We start from the raw sequence: 22,399 nt of genomic DNA on the forward strand, positions 1-22,399 counted from the left end.
ATAAATGGACCAAAAATTACAAAAATAAGCTATAAACTTCAAATAAATCAGAAAATTTCAAATAAATTCAAAATTCAAAATTTAAACTCATGAAAATTCTGGAAAAAACATGACACTCATAATGTTCAAAATCTTAGGTTAAAAAATTTCGAAATTTTTCTGGAAAAACAATGTTGCGGTTTATCGATTTTTAATAAAATAATCATAAAAACATGGAAAAAATATATTCATTAACTTTTCAATATTAGATCTGAAAAAGATAATGAAAGGCAACATTAGACATTTTTCCTAAGTCATAGATTATGTTTTATTAATTTTTCACTAATAATGTCACTATTTATGCTATTTTTCTTCAAAAATCCATAAATCATGCAAAAAGACTTCTTTATAGCCAATTATTTTACACACATCTTGTAAAATTGCATGTGACAACATACTAAATTTCTATGACCAGATTCGAAATTTAACTCATATTAACCTATTTTTCACCTAAATCCGAATATAATAATGAAAAATCCATTTTTCGAGCATAACAAGTCCAAAAATTATGAAAATTTACAGGTTGTCTCAAAATAATATATGTGACAACATATCCAAAAATCACTGGAAAATTCGAAGTATAGCTAATTTTGGACTGAAAATGACATTTTTACTCATAAAATCATATTTAAATGCCATTATTGTATAATATGAACAATAAAAATCCGTAAAATTAACCAAAATATCCTAAAACATTTTAGGACCAGAAATATTAACATGCATGGATTAATTTCGTGATATATCATAATAACACAAAATATACAAGTTTTATATGTTATTCTTTATAACTCGGAAAAACTTATAACCGATTTGCATGCAAACAACCATGGCTCATGATACCGATTGAAGGAAAAGTAGATCTATATACTAACATACTCATATATGTTTTATTTTAATTTGTCATAAAATTAAATGGTGATCTTATGCATGCAAACTACTAAACAATATAAAGAAGAAATCATCATCTTACATTGGATGTTTCGGATTTTATGGGCACAAGTGAGTTCTCCTACTCACTTGTTCTTGAGCTCTCCAAATGGAAGAACAAGGATTCAAGTATAGAATCCCTCCCAAAAGCATATACCCAAGGAAACCTCTTAATAGCCAATATTATTTAGATCTAGTAATAATATTAGTTTTACTATAAAATTGACACAATATAAATTGCAATTTTACTCTTGAATATTTCGATCAAGAGAGGAGATTATGTGAGTTTTATTTCTCTAGATTTCATAAGATGTAGAGAAAGATACATTTCTTACACTAGAAAATTAGATGTGTAAAAATGATGAATGAATCTTGAAAAGAAAAACTCTCTTTTCTTTTCTCATATGGTTGGCCGAAATTGGCTTGGGTAGGATGCCCAATACCTTTTGTTTTTGCTCTTCTCAAAAGCTTAGGTTTGCATGCCTACTTATTAGCTTTCATTATTGTGTTTATACTTAAACAATTAACACAATTTCCACTAACTCCCTCCATAATTTCGGTATGTATCAATAAAATGGGAGGTCCATTTTATTTTGTCATTTGTCAATTTCTCACATGTAACATGTTACATGACATGTCACATTGTAATGTATTTTTAACTTATTAAAAATCAACATACTCATAAAATATGTCATTTACAAAATCGACTAGTAATTCGTAATTACTTGTACCAAAAGTGTTTCCAAATTATAAATTACAACATTCTGTATTTATAATAATTTTTTCATGCCGTTTCAATTGTTTCTGTAAACAATGATTTCATCTAAGTAATAAAACAATTCGATTACTTAGACCGTGTCTCATTTAATCATATTTACAATAAGATACGTAAATTATACTCACAAAATCATCCGTCAATTTTAAGCAATTTAATTAACTCGTATCGGTATACGATTAATTAAATAATCAATTAAGAGTATTTCCCTATAGGTATGACCTAAGGGGATCAATCGATCACCACCGCCGCACTGACAAAGTAATGTCAAACTCTAGTCAGCCAATCATTACCGATATGTGTGGACCAGTTGACTGTAAAATATTACATCCCACATGTATTCTTAAAATGAGATTTAATAATGATATTTAAATCATGTGATCGCACTATTGTTGAGGACACATTTCCCAACACATCTATCATAAAAGCACGTATTCAAACAATAGCGTGCATCTAACTAAATGGTCCACTTTCCTCATCTAAGTGGCCGGAATTTTAAACAACAAAACACGGTCTAGGTCGGGAGTACCGTCTCAGAAGTTTCAACGGAGGTTCCAAACCCCTAAGCATGGCTCAAGCAACCCTAGTGTGACCAATGCTCAAGAAACACATTCAAGAGCGAGGTAAGGAGAAGTAGGCAAGTCCGCCGAGAATTACAAAACCGACACAAGATTCAACCAAAAGACCCATGACTAAGGGGACCTAGGAAACGACATCCTCACGGTTTTCACTCGTCACTCAATGAAAGAACAAGGTGATTTTTGTGACAAAAAGTAACCAAAATCACTCTCTTAACTCGACTAGCGACAACGTGCCCGCAATCTAATGTGGAAGACCGTCCTATGTCCAATGAAATGCAAACAATGGTAAAATGCACACAATATGAAACGAGGGTTGTAACGGGGCTAGGGAGTAGGACAAAATGGGATTGGTGCAAGCACCGTTTGGATATGTGGAGTTTAAATCAAGAATTGTCGACACATCGTAACCCATTTCTTATTGCAACACATGAGACACGTCTATGCCCTAACATAGCATGGATGACCAAAACTATGCAAAAATTGCATAAACCCAACTCAAATTGGAAAAATTTGAAAATACTCCTCTTATTTCAACAAATGGTAACGTCTACACCCTAACAAAAACTCGGTTTCCCTAGCCATGCAAAAATTGTGTAAACCCGACTCATTTTGGAAAAACATCAAATTGCCCATTTATTTAGCAACGGCTTTTTCTACCCCTTTAAATGATGAGTAGGGGTGTTGCTTGCCTTTTTCTTTTTCTTGACAACAAAAAAATATATACAACACAAGTAGCTCATTTTTGGATTTTTCATGACTTTTTCACTTTTCTATTTTGTTTTTCATTTCTTTTTTCGAAACCTCTTATTTATATACAATGCCAAAAACACCAAACTTTTGACCTGAGTGGACATGTATACTATCCATCATCACGACCCAAATCACCTCCTACAACACAATTACAAAACCGACCAATTCTTGATTAAGGAAGGGTGGTTATGGGATGTAGCTATTTTGGCGGTTTTTCCAAATGGAAAGGCTTAGGCTCAAAGGGGCGAATCAAGAGGGAGATAATGGAAGGGACAAAACATGGCTATTTGGCTATGTGAGGTTCATACAAATAGGTTCGTTTCATATCATGTGCATAAAAAAATGTAATGCAAATTCACGGTCTAAGGACGAAATGACACACTTATGCGTTTTGATGTGACACGCCTCGCGAGGAGGCCTACTCTCAAATCTAGATGAGGGCAGGGTATGAATGTACCCAGCCTAGGAGGTTCTACACTTACCTTTGAGTAGCTAAGTCGAGCCTTAGGTCTAGTCTACGGCCCTAGGTCTCACAAGATCGGTCTAAACTCATTGGCCAAGCCCACCTCTCTCGGCTAACTAAGAGGCCACGAGTGCAAGTCACAGGAAGGGGAAAGGCACAATTGGACACATAGCTCATCACGGGGGTACTTGGTTCCCTTCCTCGACCATGCTTATCCAAAACATTTACAAACTAAGTGCAACTAAGTCTAGCCACAACACATATGCACATGTGACAAAATGCAAGCGAAAATCTAAAGAACATGAAAATAAACATGCAACCAATATCTAATCCTAGCAGCACGCATCAACACCAAATAATCCACATGGTCTCCCAAGGAGACACCCAAGGCAACAAAATTCCCATTCTCCTTCAAAACATCAAAGATATCAAAAAGAAGGAATAGTAAAAAGGAGTAAGGGATAGGAAAGATTATACAAAGCGGTCTTCTAGCTCCTTTTTGCCTCAAATGGTCAATGTGCTATGCCAAAGGTTAGACAAAACATATATATACAATGCAAATGCAAATGTTTTTGTATTTTTTTCTGAAATTTTTTCAATTTTATGGATTTTTTTAAATTTTATCAAATTTAGAGGGATATACAAATATAAACAAATATTCACAAAGTGGATATTTCCCTCCCCACACTTGAAATTTACATTGTCCTCAATGGAACAAAGTGTAGGGAGAGAATAGGGAAAAGAAAGGAACATATTTTTGTATTTTTCAGTTTTTGAAAAGAAAATAACATATTTTTGGTATTTTGTTTTTGCAAATGAAAAATAACATATTTTTCGGTTTTTTTTAGGCCCTCCCCACACTTATTTATAGACATGGGAGGGCAAGAAGAGAACTAAAAAGAATTTTTTTTTTGGATTTTTGAATATTTGAAATTAAATAACATGTTTTTGGTATTTTTTTAGATGGTGGAATTTTCTCCCCACACTTATTTATTTACATATTTCCAATGGAAATAAATGTGTGGAGGAAATTTGGAAATGAATACATGTTTTGGGTTTTTGAAATTTTTCAAATTTTTAGTGGTTTTTAAATAAGAATGCAATGCATGCTCTATTCTATATGCAATAATTGAATTACAATGCAATGTATACTATGTGAATGCAATTTCTAAATGCGACGATATATTAAAAATTTTAAATCTAATACAAGCTTAGATGGATGCAACTATATGAATTTCTAAGCTAAATGCATGCGGAAAATTAAATATGAATGAGAAAGTTTGGATTAAGGGAGAGATCATACTTGACTTTTGGATTGGGAAGGGAGCAAAAATAGGCCAAGTGCGAGGCCGTTTAGGACTCATTGTCCTCATCATCATCATCATCGTCGTCTTCCCCGGTTCCAAATTCGGACTCCCTAAGGAAGTCGTCGGTGTTCACGGGACCGGAGGAATCGCCGAAAGCCACGTCGGATGCGATAAAGCCACCCGCGGCCTCCCCCGAGGCACTCCCAACCTCGGGGTTGGAGAAGATGGAGGGGGTGCCTCCAAACCATTGAGCTTCATGCCCCTCCCCTTGAGAAGCGGGAGGGGGAAAGACCGGGGGCGGCAAAGTAATCTGGCCGAAGATTGATGTCGGCGTAGGCAAACCTCCCATCCTTGTGGTATCCACCATCCGGCTCAAGGTAGTAAGAAGGGTAGATGTGGGAAGGATGCTCGTAGTTCCTCCTCATGTAATCGTCGTAGACCGGAAATTGACCCACGGAGTTGTCATAGTAGATCCGGTCCAACCTTTGTTCAATGCCCCGCCTCTCACTAGCGGCGGTTTGCAAACCCAACCGCATATCGTTCATAAATGTGATAAAATCGGCATGTAGAGGAGGCGGGGGAGGAGGAAAGCTGCTAGAAGAGCCTTCACCGAAGTTACCCCCCCCCCCAAAGGTTGAGGTTGGAAGGTTGGTGGTTGGAAAGAGGGGGGTGACATGGAGTAGTTGAGGGTAGAGGGGGTCTCCCTCCGGTTGTCACGACCATAGGTGATAGGGTGAGATGGAGGAGGTCGGGTCTCATCGGCATCATTCTCAATCTCAAGAAGGTAGGAGGCTTCTCCGGGCTTGATTTTAAATTTTGAGGCATTGGGAATTGGGACAGAATTTTTCTTTTGCACTTGCCAATAATCAATCCCATCAAAAGGATTTGTTTTAATCCACTCAAAATTTTTCGTTATTCAATCCTTGGTTATGTAGGTGTCCCCCCGGATCCACCTCAAGTTGGTCAAGTCCATCGGACGGTTAAGGCACTTAGCAATACAGGTGATTATTTCCCCCACATGGAGAGGGACTTTTTGCCCCGGCGAATTAGCAAGCTTGTTAAAATGAAGGGCCAAATGGTGACCCACATTAATCTCATAGGGCGTCGGGGTGGTGAGCAAATAGGAGCGCAAAATCTCCAATTCCACAACTTTGAATACCCAAGGCTCGTGAGTTGCAAAAATGGAACCCCCCACAAATCGATGCCATATGCGCATGGGGACATTGTGGCACGCAATTTCTGGTATTTTGACGTCATTTTAATCATCCAACCCCGAAATGGCTTTCCACACCCTAGAAAAGTGAGTGTTCTCGGGTGGCTTAAAGTTTGGGGGATTTGTGAGACCGAAAATTCGGCACAATCTAGCAAGGGTCATAGAGTGATCACGGTTCATCAATCGGAAGTGAATTTAGGCGACCATACGGGTTTGTTGGTGTTTATCTACGCGGAAGCTACTAAGGAATTCCCATGTGAGACGGGGATAAGTTTCCTCGTGTAAATTCATACAAGCCTTTCATTCCAACACCTTTAAATAATTCGAAAGTTTCCGCGTCTAAACCCATATTCCTCATAGCCGGTCTACAAATGAATTTAGTCGGGGTTAAGGGGCGATTTTTGAAAAAGTTAAATTTACCTTTTTGCGTTTGGGATGCAAACTCCACATCCAGAAAATCGGGATCCGGGTTTGTGTCATTCGCAGCTGCCTCGACTAGACGTTGTTGTGCAAGTGTCATTTCCGCCCTTGTCCTCTTGATTGCCATTGTTATTGGAAGTTTGAAGGATTAGAAAGGAAGGAGGAGTAATGGTTCAATGGAGGATGGATGTATGAAGGTTGATGGGCGAAGGGTTTGGATGATTAATGGAGATTTGATGTGGTAGGGTGGTAAAGGAGAGGAGGAATGAAGAAGAAGAGAGAAAAAGAATTGGAAAAGAATGAGAAAAGAGGGGGATGTCGGGTTGTAATATGCGAGTAAGTGTGTGTCCCTGCCGGTTGCTGAACCGGCTTCCGGTCTGCCGGCACGGAACACGCCCAAAGATTTCAAAATTTTCGAAATTCTTCAAATCAATTTCAACTCGCTGCCGGTGGAGGGCACCGGCTGCCGGTCCACCGGCACAGGATACTCCCAACTCTTTTCCTAGCCTTCAGTGTATTCCCTGCCGGTGGGCCGGCTGTCGGTGGGCCGGCTGCCGGCCTGCCGGTAGGGATTTCTCCTCTTATGGTTTTTCTTCCTTTTCTCCTAAATGCATGTTCCTCTACCGGTGGGCCGGCTGTCGGCCTGCCGGCAGAGGATACTCCTCCTTCATATTTTCGCCTTTTTCATTAAGTGTGGATCTCCCTGCTGGTGGGCCGGCCTGCCGACAGGGACTTCTCCTGAGCATAATTCCTTCAATTTTTCACCAAAAAATTTTCAACTCGCTACCGATGGAGGGCACCGGCTGCCGGTCCACCGGCAAAAAGTCACACAATCTCATTTTTCACCTTGTTTTCCTCTATTGACTCAACAATCAATTCCCGACTCCTTCACTTGCCCATTTTTTCGAGTTTTCAGCTTTCAAACTGATGGCTCATGTTGGGATTTTGGGCAAGGCTAAGGGTCCCGCTTTCCAATCCAATTTTGCCAAGAATATTTAATCAAAAATATCTCGAGACCTAACTATATGTATGCTATTTACAAGTGGTGGTTATTGAGGAACTCCACCAAACCAATGCTATTTCAATTTTGAGATTACTCATCCCCCAAGGATGGGGGTCTTCCAAATCAACTTCATTGCGGGTCTCAATGAGTAGACTTTCATAGAAGTACTATTTATGTAAAAAAATGGCCCCCACCCACGTTGCCTTAACCTATTTTATTTCTTTATTTTTCATTTACACTGAGATATGACGGAGGTGAATTGCTAATGCTATATTCGGTATTTATTTGTAACATGAATATGTTATACAAAATATAAGAATAAAAAACAAAAATAAATGGCTGAAAAAAAATCCAATTAAATTAGAATACAATTAATGTTACAATTAATATACACAAATTATTATAGTAGTATATTACGATCGCAAAATAGGGTAATAGACCAACAAAAAAAATGACAAAACTAGAAAAAAAATGATAAAAAGCTTATGAGTGGAACATTCACATAAAAATTTCTGAAATTAAGGTTTAAAATAATTAAAAAGTGTTCAATTTGTACGAAATGAAAAAAATCAAAGTCCGGACAAATTGGTAGAATTAAAAAAAGGCAAAATAAAAATTAAAATGATACAAAAAAGGTGTTAATGGAAAATATGCATATACAAAAATATCAATTACTAATGTGGGATTATCGTCTCACATCGTCTGCAATAAGATCCATCAATTTTTTCTTCGAAATCCTTATAATCTACCCTTGATGAGTTAATGTATGAAGATCAAATGATTTAATGGAGGCCTTGACGGTGATATGGAGTAAGGAAGAAAGAGTGTCTATAGAATTTTGTATATTATAAAGAGTGAATGTGAGAGCGGCGGAAGGGTGTGAGACTGTGAGAGAGATTGATGGTTCATGTTGCGTAATGGGATTATGAGCCATATGGGGATGAAACAACGAGGTTATTTGGAGAGAATTCTACATGTGTTTATAATGGGTCGAGGTTTAGGTTTCTGGGCTTTTTTTTTTTTTTGAACGTACTTATATGTGCTAAATAGGTAGGCTAAAATATAGAGTACTTATTTTTACACAAATTCTCATTTAAGACGGTTATTTTATCTTAAACTTAAGATACGTCAAATAATTAACATAAAATAAAAGCAGAAGACATGGGTAAAAGCTGGGATGATACCTGAAACATTTTATTATTAACCCGTTTTAATATTAAGACGGATACCTTTACTTTAACGATGACTAAGTGAATCTTGGAAGGAAGTTATACGAGTACCTTACACCATATATGTGAAGTATGATTACCTGACCCAAACCAAAAATAATACTCTATTAATTATTATTGGGTGATAATATATATCAGCTCATCTTCGAAATATTATATATACCTCAAAACTTAAGTGAAAAATTGACCCTCATGCATCAATTTAGTTAAACTATAGGACATACTGGATTACAACAATACTCGACAAATTGACCCTCATGCATCAATTACGCTAATTACAAATGAAATTTATAATTCAATTTTGAAGACTTAGATATAACATTATAAAAAGTAAAACAATTTTATTGCTTTATTTTAAAACATTATTTAAAAGGAGATGATAATTAATATAAAGATTTGTCTTAATTTTTTTTTTTTAATAACAACAATTAATATAGTTTTCCCATGCAATTTGCACGGGTTTAAAACTAGTTCACTTTGAAACATTCTCCCTTGTCATTCTTCAACTCAAAGGAACCGTAAGGAAACACGGTGACTACCTCAAATGGTCCCGACCATCGAGACCTCAACTTTCCGGGAAATAGTTGAAAACGGGAGTTGAAAAGTAGTACCTTGTCACCCACAACGATCTCCTTTCTTGTAATTTTTGAGTCATGCCATTTCTTGGTCCTTTCCTTGTAAAGTCTTGCACTCTCATAAGCATCCATCCTCAACTCGTCAAGTTCATTGAGTTGAAGAAACCTCTTGTTTCCCGCAACATCTAAGTCATAGTTGAGCTCCTTGAGGGCCCATCTTGCTTTGTGATCCAACTCGAGAGGTAGGTGACAAGATTTACCATAGACCAATCGGTAAGGAGTAGTGCCAATTACGGTCTTGTATGCGGTTTTTAAAACCCACAACACATCATTGAGCTTAGCACTCCAATCCTTCCTAGACTTGTTTACAACCCGCTCCAATATAGCTTTGATTTGTCTATTGGAAACTTCCACTTGCTCATTGGTTTGGGGGTGGTATGCAAGAGCTACCTTATGACGGACACCGTACTTCTTGAGGAGTGCGTAGATGGTACGGTTGATGAAATGTGACCCACCATCACTTATAGCGGCTCGGGGTACTCCAAAGCGGGGGGAAAATGTAGTCTTTGAAGAGCTTGGTGACGACCTTTGAGTCATTGGTAGGGGCGGCGATTGCCTCGATCCACTTGGACACATAGTCCACCGGCGCCCTCTTTTACGTGGAATCCTATGACTTTTCATCAGTCTTGGTGAACTAATATATATTGGTTGCCGAATGAAGATGGGAATGGTCCCATGAAATCCACACCCCACATATCGAAAAGCTCAACTTCCAAAATTTTGTTCAATGGCATCTCATCTCTCCTCCCAATGTTACCTCTCCTTTGGCAAGAATCACAAGAGTGCACCAAAGCATATGCATCTTTGAACAAGAGGGCCAATAGAAGCCACAATGAAGAACCCGAGCTTGGGTTCTAGATGTGGACAAGTGCCCTCCATAAGTGGTAGAATGGCAAGCTTGGAGGATCGCATGACCTTCTTCTTGAGAGACACATCTACGGTAAATCCCATCATTGCATCTTCTATATAAGTAAGGGTCCTCCCACACATATCTCTTTGATTCGTACCTCAACTTATTCCTAGCTTGGTTATTAAATTCTTCGGGGATAAAGCTAAAACTCAAGAAATTGGCTATATCCGCATACCAAGGGGTGGAATGGGTAATAGCAAGAATAGAATCGTCGGGTAACCATTCATCAATAGGGACCCCATCGTATTTATCCCCTCGGGACTCTTTAGTTAACCTCGATAGATGATCCGCAACAAGGTTTTCGGATCCCGGCTTGTCCTTAATCTCTAGATCGAATTCTTGAAGGAGTAATACCCATCTCAAAAGTCGGGGTTTAGCATCCTTCTTCACCATCAATTGTCTCAAGGCGGTGTGGTCGGAGTAAACCACCACCTTAGATCCAACAAGGTATTGCCGGTACTTTTCCACGGCATGAACAATTGCTAACATTTCCTTCTCGGTTGTAGAATACCCGCATTGTGTTTGGTCAAGAGTCTTACTTGTATAATATATCACATTATGCTTCCTATCCACCATTTGCCCAAGGACCGCACCAACCGCGAAGTCCGACGCATCGCACATGATCTCGAAAGGAAGGCTCCAATCCGGAGCCCGGATTATCGGGGCCGTGACCAATGCTTTCTTCAACCTATGAAAAGCTTCAAGACAAGGTTCATCAAATACAAAAGGGGCATCTTTGAGGAGTAATGAGGTCAATGGCTTTGATATCTTTCAAAAATCTTTAATGAAACGCCTATAGAATCCGGCGTGGCCTAGAAAACTCCTCACTCCCTTTACATTGGAAGGAGGTGACAAGTTTTCTATAACGGCAACCTTAGCATATCAACCTCAATACCCCTTCTAGAGACAACGTGGCCGAGTACAACCCCTTACTCTACCATAAAATGGCATTTTTCCCAATTTAGGACGAGGTTGTGCTCCTCACATCTCTTCAACACATTAGTCAAATTTTCAAGACCATGATCAAACGAGTCCCCATGGACACTAAAGTCGTCCATGAAAACTTCCATGCTTTTCTCTATAAAGTCCGAAAAGATTGCCATCATGCACCTTTCAAAGGTGTCAGGCGCATTGCAAAGCCCGAATGGCATCCTACGATAAGCATAGACTTCTATTGGACATGTGAAAGTTGTCTTTTCTTGGTCATCTGGGTGGATGGGAATTTGGAAGAACCCGGAGTAACCATCTAGAAAGCAATAATATGCATGGCCCACGAGCCTCTCAAGCATTTGGTCTATAAAGGGAATCGGGAAATGGTCTTTAAGGGTGGCGGCATTAAGTTTCCTATAGTCCATACACATGCGCCATCCGGTCACCGGTCTAGTAGGTAGGGTGGTCCCATCCTCTTGTTCAACCATTGTACCCCCCCCCCCCCTTTCTTTGGTACCACATGAACCGGACTAACCCACTTGCTATCGGTTATTTGATAGATAATCCCGGTCTCAAGTAATTTCAAAACTTCATTTTTAACTACCTCGGCCATTTTAGGGTTTATCCTCCTAAGACCATCTACCTTGGGTTGACTCCCCTCTTCTAAAACAATTCTATGCATGCACAAACTCGGGCTTAGGCCCTTGATGTCATCTATGCTATACCCAAGTGACCCTCTATGAGTTCTCAAGGTTTGCAAAAGTTTTTTTTCTTGAGACTCACTTAGGTTAGCATTTATGATCACCGGGTAAGCCTCCCCCTCATCAAGGAAAGCATACTTGGGTGAGGGAGGTAAGGGTTTGAGTTGTACCTTTGGAGGGAGAAAACCCTCCACTTTCTTCAAAAGTTCTTCATCAACTTCATGATCTTCCTTCATAGCCTCATTATGCAAGGAGATTTGAAAAACCTCTTCCATTTCCACTTCTTCTCGGGCTACTTCATGTACTATCTCATCAATCAACTCAATAGTGCTCAACCTTTTCATCCTTGGTCCTTTCATCAAATTCGGGAGGTTAAATTCGACATTATTGCCCTCAATTTGGAAGGTTAGCCGCCCATTCTTGACATCAATAAGCACACCTCCGGTAGCCAAGAATGGCCTACCTAGGATGATGGGGGTATGGCTATCCTCCGGAATATCGAGGACAATAAAATCGGTGGGGATTAAAAGCTTTCCAACCTTGACGGGTACGTCTTTAAGCACCCCCATAGGGCGCTTGACGGACCTATCCGCCAATTGGAGAGTCATGGTAATGGGAGCAAGGTTTTGAATGCCAATCCTCTTTACAACTTTTAAAGGAATAACACTCACACTTGCTCCCAAGTCACAAAGAGCTCTTGATATAGGAACACCACCAACTACACATGGGATTGAAAAGCTTCCCGGGTCACTAAGTTTAGTGGGCATTTTGTTAAGGATATGAGCACTACATGCCTCTTCCATAGCCACTATGTCTTGGTCACCCAAGACTCTTTTCTTGGTCAAAATGTCTTTTAAAAACTTTGAGTAAGTTAGCATGTTCATAATCACTTCTGTAAAGGGTAGGGTAACCTCAAGTTTCTCAAGCATATCACAAAACTTGGCATACTTAAGGTTTTACCTACTCTTAATGGCTCTTGAAAGTAAGGAATTTTAGGAACAAGTTGAGAATTTGAAGATACCTTTGGAGGAGCCGAATTCTTTGTTACCTTCTTAGAGTGTTGCAAAGGTACTTCTTCAATAGCTTCTTCCTCATAAGGGAGGTCTTCCACATATCCATCAACATCCTTATCCACTTGAAATCCACTTCTTGACGAATCTTCACAAGCTTTCTTCCCCTTGTTATCTTCACTAACTTTAGTCGACGGTACCATGGGTGAGCTTCCCTCTTCACCATTCATTTTCAACCCATTCCCCTTGGGATCTTCATCAACTTCCACCTCAAGGTCCTTGTGGGGGTCCTCAAGCTCTACACCGCTCCTTAACACTACCGCATGAGCATGGTGGCTATTCGAGGCGTCCTTGGAACTTAGTCCTTGGGCCAATAGACCACCGGGCAGCCTTTGAGGATTAGCCATAGCGTGAGAGGCCATCCTTGATTCCATTTCTCTCATGTCTTTAAGGAAGGTAGCCCTCAAGTTTGCTTGTTCTTGTTGGGTTGTCTTGGCAAAATTAGCCATTTCTTGACTTTGTTGAAGTTGCATGTTCTTTATCATATTCAAAAGCTCAATTTGGGAGAGCTCACCTTGGGGTTCTTTATAAGGTTAGTTGGCTATGGGTAGAGGGTACCCATAGTCATACCGAGTGTTGGAACCTTGGTTGTTGTTTTGTCCCCCTTGGAAGTTAGCTCTAGGACCATTGTTGTTGAAGTTTGATCCTTGGCCTTGTTCTTGAAACCCTTGAACATACCCTTGCCCAAATCCTTGATTTGCTTGGTTCACTTGATTCCCTTGGTAAAACCCTTGGTTGCTTTGATTTCCACCAAAATTTTGGTACCCTTGTGGTTGGTTACCATAGTTTTGGTTTTGATTGTTGTTTGGCCATTGGTTTTGATTTCCGGGGTTAGTCCTTTGGTTGGGGAATGTTCCCCTTTGTTGAGAAAAACCGGGTGGATTATTTGGGGCTTGTGGTTGAAGGTGTTGTGGGTTTTGAACATTAGCACTTTTGTAGCTAAAATCGGGGTGGTTCCTCAAACCGGGATGGTAGAAGTTGGTGTTTGGGTTGTAGACATTGAGATTGTTGTAGGGTGGTCTTGGTGGTCTTGTATTGTTGTTATAGCTTTGGAAAGCATTAACATCTTGGACATTCTCTTCATAGCCACCGGTATAGTTGTTGGCACACAAATCAAAGGTATGACCGCTCCCTCGACAAAGCTCACAACTTGAAGCTTGAACCACTTCCTCCATGGCTGGCCCATGTGAGGTCGTGGCTTGGTGCACTTGATTTCTTTGTAGCTTTTCAAGTTGTTTTGTGAGTAAGTCGAGCTTGGCATTTGTCTCGGAGTTGGAGGGGTTTTCCTTAGGGAACTTCCCATTCCTTCTTAGCATGTTTCCTCTAGAACCATAGTTTGCTTCCGAATCTACCATTTTCTTGATCAATGTCATGCCTTATTCATCATTCAAGTGATCAAATCCTCCCCCCGCGGAGGCATTTACCATCTCCTTAGTCCTAGGTAGCAACGTTTGAAAGAATGTTTGAGTGATGTACCATTTCGGGATTCCATGATGGGGACAACTTGCTATTAAGCCTTGATATCGGTCCCAAGCTTCACCTAAAGACTCCCCGTCTTCTTGTTGAAATGTATGAATCTCATTACGGATCATTGCGGTTTTTGATGAAGGGTAATATTTGGCCATGAATGTTTTAGCCAAGGCATCCCATGTCGTGAAGGTATCCGGGGGTGAATGTTCAACCACCGGTCCGCCTTGCCCGTCAATGAAAACGGAAACAACATCATTCTCAAGGTGTCCTCGGATACCCCATTCTTTTTCATCATTGAAACCTTCCTCTTAAACTTCCGGAGGTGAGCATGGGCATCCTCTTCAGTATGCCCCCCGAAGAAATCCTTCTCAATCAACCCGACTTGGGCAGGATGCATTTCAAAGTTGTTTGGGGCCAAGGTGCCAAAATTAATAGGGTTACATGAATCATTATGGTTAGGCCGGTTGTGATCTCGTAGAGCCATTTGTGGTGGAGGATTTGGTATATGAGGGGGTGGTGATTGAGGTGGGTTATTTGGAATAGGGAAGTTATGAAAAGGGTTTTCTAGTAGAGTCTCAATTGTGATGTTTGGTTGAAGTGTGGTTGTGGTATCAATATTTTGTGGGGTGTGTGAGTTTGGTTGATCAATGTTTGCCTGTGGAGGGTTCCGCTCTATCAAGGGTCCTTGTCCTCAAGGTCCTAAAAAGCCTCTCGGGGTCGGAATTGAAGAGTAGAGCTTGGTGGTTCCTTCTAGGCATGCACTCAATAAACCGTTAGTCTCCTAGTGTCTTTACACACTAGGGGAAGGCAAGAAATCACACACTCTACAATGAAACACACAACTACTAACACAAACTAACAAGTGAGATAAGACTAAAGCTAAGACTCTTGATAAACTAAATATAACCTAACGCCATCCCCGGCAACGGCGCCATTTGATGAGTAAGGTTTAATGATAGGGTCAAGTCTCTTACCATCAACAATATATAACCCAATTTAGTGCGTAAATCGGGGTCGAACCACAAGGATGGAGGGGTTTCTACTTAGTCTAAATAGGAGTCTAGTCTAGTCACAAATGAAAGAAAATGAGTTGATTTAAACTACTAAATGCAAATAAACAACGATTGAGGAAAGATGTATTCGATTGATTAAAGGCTAGGGTTTTCGGGTTTATCTAAATGGTTTAAGGGCAAACAAGTCGATTCAAGGAGTATATGATGAGGTTTGTCCTAGGATGAAAATAAATCTCTTGATTATCCTAAAGGTGATTACCAACTCTCATTAAGCAACACACCATTCTAAAGCATGCAACAAGACCACCACAAACTCTCATTCAATGGAGGAATTAAGCAACTATGACAAAAAGCACAAGTTCTCACTCACACAAATCATCAAACACCTTGTGTGTATTACTAAGAAAGACAAACACTTCACCAAAGACTCAAAATAATCAAACTATCATGCCCAAAAATTCCATTTAGACTCCCCCTAAACTCTAGAAGGGTTACTACTCACTCATATTCAAATTGTTCAAGCAAATAAATGGAATAGAACAAATAACAAAAAGAGATGACATGGTAAATATTCCAACAATTATAAAAGACTACTTAAAATGTAAACAATTGATTAAGCAAGTAAATAAGAGAAGAGATGTACCAACAAGAGTAAAGATGATTGCTTTGATTGAATAAATGAAGAAAATCCTCCAAAATCTCTCAATACAATCCCAAAAACCAAGTGTAAACAATTGATAATTACTAATACTAACTAATTTTACTAAGTAATTAATAATAATTAGGGAAAGATTAAAGCTTGATTAAGGAAAGATTACAATAATTAGGGAAATTTTTCAGATCTAGGGTTGTGTTTACAATTGATTAGGGAAGGGGTTTATATAGTGTTTCATTGGATTAAGGGAGGAAATGAGAAAAACCCCATTAAGCGAGAAACGTCATCCTGTGCCGGCGGGCCGGCTGCCGGCTACCCCAACCGGCAGCGCCATCTTGAATTTTCAATGTAAATCAGACTTCTTGTTATTCTCTGCCGGTGGACCGGCTGCCGGCAGAGGATACCTTTACTTCAACTTTCTTCCTTCACTTATACATCCTTGCTACTCCATGCCGGCTGCCGGCAGCGAGTCTCTCAATTTTTAGCTCAAAAAGACTTCTTCAAAAAAAATCCTAAGTATGGGCTTGTGTTCCCTGCCGGTGGGCTGGCCTGCCGGCAGAGAACATCTCTTGGCTTCTTTTCCTCTTTTTCTCCTCACAGCAGTGCCCCCTACCGGTGGGCCGGTTGCCGGCCTGCCGGCAGAGGACTACCCTCAGCTCCTTATCTCCCTTTTCTTCATGTAAAGTTATTGGAATGCCTTCCTTGCCCCAATTCCTCTGTACTCGACTCGATTCCTGCAAGAGGATACACCAAATCACAGGTACGGGGATTGGGCACAAAATACAAGGAAAGGCATATAAAACCGACTCGATATGAGTCGGAATGCGTAAAAGAAAAAGGTAAATTCGGTGCAAATAAATCATATATCTATTACCTTCCGTGCCTGTGAATGATCAAGGCAACGCAAGTTGACACCAAGAGGTGTTCTTTTGTACAACTCTCCCTGCATGAGGAGGTATTGAGAGGCGAGCAGGCGTATGGCGCGTTGTCCCCTCTTATCCATATCTGGTGGATATGTACCGTTGAGCTTGAAATTGAGAATGGCTTGTAACCAAGGTTCCTCTGGATTTTCGTCTTCATCTGTAAAGAGGTGCACATAGGCTGGCTCTGACCGTCGTTCGATGCACAAGGGCATTTCAACCACGTTGTCTGGCATATTGATCAAGGATGCGAGTTTTGCAAGAGTGTCCGCAAACTGATTTTCTTCTCGAGGTAAATGTAAATAGGTAACTTGATCGAAGAATTGGGCAACCTGATCTATCCTAGCCTGAGAGGGTGCTAGACTTTCACTTCGAATTTTCCAAGATCCAGTGATTTGGTTAATGATTAAGGATGAGTCCCCGTGAACTCGAAGGTTCTTGATGCCTAAGCTCACTGCTGCTTGTAGACCAATGAGACAAGCTTCACATTCTGCTGCATTATTTGTCACCTCGAAGTCGAGTTTGATAGAAAGTGGTGTATGCTCGCCTTCAGGAGAAATGAGCAACACTTTTATCCCAAATCCTCTCATTGGATGCCCTATCGAAGTAAAGATCCCAAGAATCCATACTGGTTTGTAGAATATCCTCTTCTGGAAACGACCATGTGTCTATTACCTGCGTATCATTGATGGGATTGTCTGCGAAGAATTCAGCCACGGCACGTCCCTTTATGATTTTCAAAGGTAAGTATTTGAGATCGAACTCTGAGAGCATTAAGGTCCATCTTGCTAAGCGTCCATTGAGAACGGGTTTCTTGAAGATGTATTTGACAGGATCCATTTTAGAATGCACCTTGACAGAGTAGCTAAGCATGTAATGGCGTAGCTTCTTTGTTGCCCACACAAGAGCGAGGCATGTTTTCTTGAGAGGTGTATACTTACACTCGTACTCCAAGAACTTCTTACGAAGGTAGTAGATAGCTCTTTCTTCTTTTCCAACAGTCTACGCGAGCATAGCTCCCATGGCTGTTTCAGTAACTGTGAGATATAAACCAAGAGGTTGATCTCGTTGGGGAGGCATTAGCACGGGTGGCTTAGCCAATATCTCCTTTATCCTGTCAAATGCCTTTTGACAGTCTTCGTCCCATATGGGAGGGTCTGTTTTCTTAAGCTCTTTGAAGATAGGTTCGCATATCATGGTGAGTTTCGATATGAATCGACTTATGTACTATACTTTGCCCAAGAATCCTCTAACCTCCTTTTCTGTTTAGGATTGCGGCATCTCGATTAAGGCTTTGATCTTGGATGGATCAATTTCTATCCCCCTCTGGCTGATAACGTTTCCCAGAAGCTTGCCTAATGTCACTCCGAATGCACATTTCCGAGGATTGAGCCTCATGTTGTATTTGCGCAATCTAAGGAAGAACTTGCGAAGGTTATCAATGTGCCCTTACCTATCGTTAGACTTGACAATCATATCATCTATGTACACCTCTACTTCTTTATGCATCATGTCATGTAGCAAAGTCGTCGCAGTGCGTTGGTATGTAGCCCCTACATTGATTAGCCCAAATAGCATAACAGTATAGCAATATGTGCCCCACTGAGTGATGAAGGCTGTCTTATGCATGTCTTCCACGACCATTTTGATCCGGTTATACCTTGCATACCCGTCCATGAAGGATAATAATGCGTGATCTGCTGTATTATCTAACAATATGTCGATGTGTGGTAGAGGGAAGTCGTCCTTAGGACTCGCCTTGTTCAAGTCTCTGAAATCAACACAAACCCGGATTCGCCCATCCTTTTTGGGTACGGGGACTATGTTAGCCACCCAGTCTGAATACTCGGAAACTTTGATGAATCCGGCTTTGAATTGCTTATCGACTTCTTCTTTAATCTTAAGAGCCCATTCTGTCCTCATCCGACGAAACTTCTGTTTTACAGGCTTGAAACCTGGCTTGATTGGAATGCGATGTTCTGCGATATCCCTGTCGATCCCTGGCATGTCCTTGTAAGACCAATCGAAGACGTCTTTGAATTCGTGTAGGAGGTCGATGAAATTGGCCGTTTCAGTTGGATCTAGGGTCGTCCCTATCCTAAGTTCTTGAGGTTCTAATTTTGTTCCTACGTTGATAGGTTCGGTGTCTTCTATAACTGGTGCCCCTTCCCCCTCGTCTAGTATTTCTTTGATTATGTAGGGAGGTAATTCGATTGAGTTTGGGTCAGGATCATCCTCATTATCATCGTAAATAGAACTGCATTCAGAATAACACAAGGAGTAAGCAGAATCAGATTCATTCATATTAAAGTTTGAAAACAGCTGAAGCAAAGAAGTCATCTGCTCAGTAGTCAGTGGCGGTAAAGGGACAGTTGCTGGGACATTTCCCAAGCTACTGTTACTAGGTGATGTTATGCTAGGAGAAACATAGGGGTGGGGAGTAACGACAGGAGGAGACTTGCTAGCGACTTCTCTAGACTTAGACTCCGACTCCGACTCTGATTCTGACTCTGACTCGAATTCATCATCTTCAGGTTCTTCTTTGAACATCTCTCCTTCTCCAGTTGTGAGCTTGAAGAGCCTTCCTTGCCTATTGGTCCACTTGATCGACCTTCTCCATCCTTTCTACTGGTTTGGGTCGGTGTCAGTGATCAATGTCGTGGGGTTGAAGTGGTCGTCCCAAAGTATCATGGTAATGATCTCATCCGTAAGACTTTCGACACTTTTGGTCAAAAGAAGATCTTGGAGGTAGACATCTTCATCATTATCTGCCCATATTCCATTGATGGTATAGAGCTCTCTTAAGCTTATGATTTCGGCTTCTTGGCTGATTATTTGCTCGACTAGATTGTCGGTCAGTGCGATCACCTCTTGTATTGTGGATTCTTGAGATAAGATTGGACCCACTGACCCGTTTTCTCTAGGCATAGTGCCTGGGCTGCATAGGGATGCCACTACAGCTTCTAGCTCCGAGACTTGTCTACTTACGCTCTTTGCCCATGCGACAAAATCAGCGATGGTAGGAGAGATGGTGGAGTAACTTTCCTCATTTTCCAGTGTATTGACCTCGTCTTCAATTGGGGAAATGAGGTGTAAGCAATCAAAGGTGAATTCCTCGTCTGTGATCGTCAGAATTCCAAGAGGATTCTGAGTATTATTGGGCTTACTTGAAGGAGGTATGGGCAGGCGCCCATCTTCAATCATATCCTGAATGACATGTTTTAGCTTGAAACATTTCTCTGTATCATGTCCCTTGCCTCTGTAGTACTCGCAGTAGGCATTCTCATCCCAGAACTTAGACTTATTCTCTGGGTCAGGTGTAGGTCCTATGGGTTGGAGCTTACCTAGTTTCTTCAATCTTTTTAGAGCATTGGAGTACGAGTCTCCAACATCGATGAACTTCCTCTGCGGGTTATTCTTCTTAGATGATTCGACAAGGTTGACCTCGTCGGTCTTGCTAGTGGAGCCATAAGAACGGCTCGTTGTACCTTGATATCCACGACCCACCGTTTTGGACAAGAATCCTTTACGAATGTCGTCTTCAATCCTCGTTACTAGTACGGTTAAGTCTTTGAAAGACTTTATGTTTTGGTACCTTAGATGGTTCGCATAGATTGGCCTTAAATTGTCCTCAAACTTTTCAACAAGAGTAGTCTCGTCTGGGCGTTCGACGAGTTGCGTGCTAGTCTTTCTCCACCTACTTAGGAAGTCTGTGAATCCTTGTTTCTCATTTTGGGTAAGAACCTCTAGAGTGCGCATATTGACTTGAATTTCAGCATTATCTGCATATTGTTTGGCGAACTCAATTGCAGCATCGTTCTAAGTAGCAATCTTCTTATGATCCAAGGAGTAGAACCACTATTTAGGGATGGTATCGAGAGATGAAGGAAAGATCCTTAAGAACATCTCTAGCTTGATGCCTTTGATAGACATGTAATCTTTGAAGGCACGAATGTGGTTCAAAAGGTTTTCATGCCCCTTAAACTTCGAGATGTCAGTCATGTTAAAGTTAGTTGGCAATTGAGAATTTACCGCCTCATACTTGCGGTTGTTTTCCTTGTAGATGTCATCTCCCTTTGAGGTACATTAGTTGTTCCTCCAAATATTAGTGTCGCTTTTTAGCTTCAGTAGGACCTGGAGGAAGATTGACTTCTGGTTGTCCAACAAAGGGTGGAAGGTTATCATGTACGACCATGTCGGGAATGTCATTCTCTGCAGGATATGGTCTAGCTTCTACAGCGACGATACGGCCTTCAATAGCATTAAGGCATGCATAAGCTTGGTCTTGACTTGTTTGGCGACGAATGAGTGCAGCTAGGATTTGATCATTACCATTTACGGACGGCTGGCGTTGACCATTAACGCTTCCGTGACTAGTTCCCACCATTTTGAAACTGAGGATAAGAAATCGACGACGAATCAAAACACGATCGGCCATTTTCGCACACTTACTCAAAAAGATTTGACTCGTGAAGTGGGTGTGCGCCACTGTATCAAGTGAGGTTTGAAAATGACAAATTTTAAAATGTTGGTCCTAGACAACTGTAATGTAGTTGTAGGAGTGCTTGTAACACCCCGCGAATTTCCCATTTTGAGATATAAAATTTATTTAACCGTTTAATTAATTTATTTTATGTTTTAAAATTATTTAATTTAATTAATTCATTTTTAAGCACGAATTTTATAAAAAGAATATTCTAAAACTTAATTTATATAAAAATACGTATTTTAGTCAGACAATAATAATAGTGACAATAATAATATTAGTTTCCGTCTTAAATTTATATAGACTCAAAACATTATTCCGACTAGCTTAGACCGTCACATTTCCTTCTAGCAAAGATCGTCGCATTTCTCTTATAAAACTATTTCAATTCGGACCAACCCGATTCTGACAACACACTCTCTTACACTCTACTTTTTAATAATTCTTTTATTATTATTAATATTAATATTATTACTATTATTGTTATTGCATCACACCGTCCCCACCCCGTCATTACCCTTTCCCCTTTCATTTCTTCCTTTCCTCTTTCGACCTATCAGCAGCAACAACAACAACCATCAACCAGTGAACCCAAAACACCATTTTTGTCACCTCCAACCTCAGATCCCGCCTCCATTCTCAACCAAATTCGATAAATTTTACACCAATAACTTCCTCATCTCGTCCTCCTTCTTTATATGTAAGAAAGAGCCAAGCTTTCATCCTATTTCAATTCGGCCGTCTTACAAAGAATTTGGATTTTGGGTTAATTTCTTTTATTTTTGGGTTTCGAGTCATCCTTGGGCGATTCTGTGGCATTTAGGAGAGCAAAAAAAGGTAACGGTGATAGGTTACTCGACAAATACGTCGAAATTTCGTCTTATGGGTCGTTTTATATGCTC

The 22,399-nt window shown here is 40.3% G+C and overlaps 1 protein-coding gene and 1 non-coding gene across 2 annotated transcripts; one reads left to right on the forward strand and one right to left on the reverse strand.

Moving 5' to 3' along the window:
- Positions 1–10,066: 10,066 nt before the first annotated feature.
- LOC141630364 (uncharacterized) lies at positions 10,067–10,645 on the reverse strand. The gene has a single exon (XM_074443196.1). It carries the CDS (start codon positions 10,643–10,645, stop codon positions 10,067–10,069), a length of 579 nt encoding a protein of 192 aa, XP_074299297.1.
- Positions 10,646–14,438: 3,793 nt separating this feature from the next.
- LOC141635915 (small nucleolar RNA R71) lies at positions 14,439–14,545 on the forward strand. The gene has a single exon (XR_012540568.1). It is a non-coding gene; the product is annotated as a small nucleolar RNA R71 (small nucleolar RNA).
- The last annotated feature ends 7,854 nt before the right edge of the window (positions 14,546–22,399 follow it).

Source organism: Silene latifolia, chromosome Y (genome assembly GCF_048544455.1).
Source record: "Silene latifolia isolate original U9 population chromosome Y, ASM4854445v1, whole genome shotgun sequence".
Classification (NCBI taxonomy): domain Eukaryota; kingdom Viridiplantae; phylum Streptophyta; class Magnoliopsida; order Caryophyllales; family Caryophyllaceae; genus Silene; species Silene latifolia.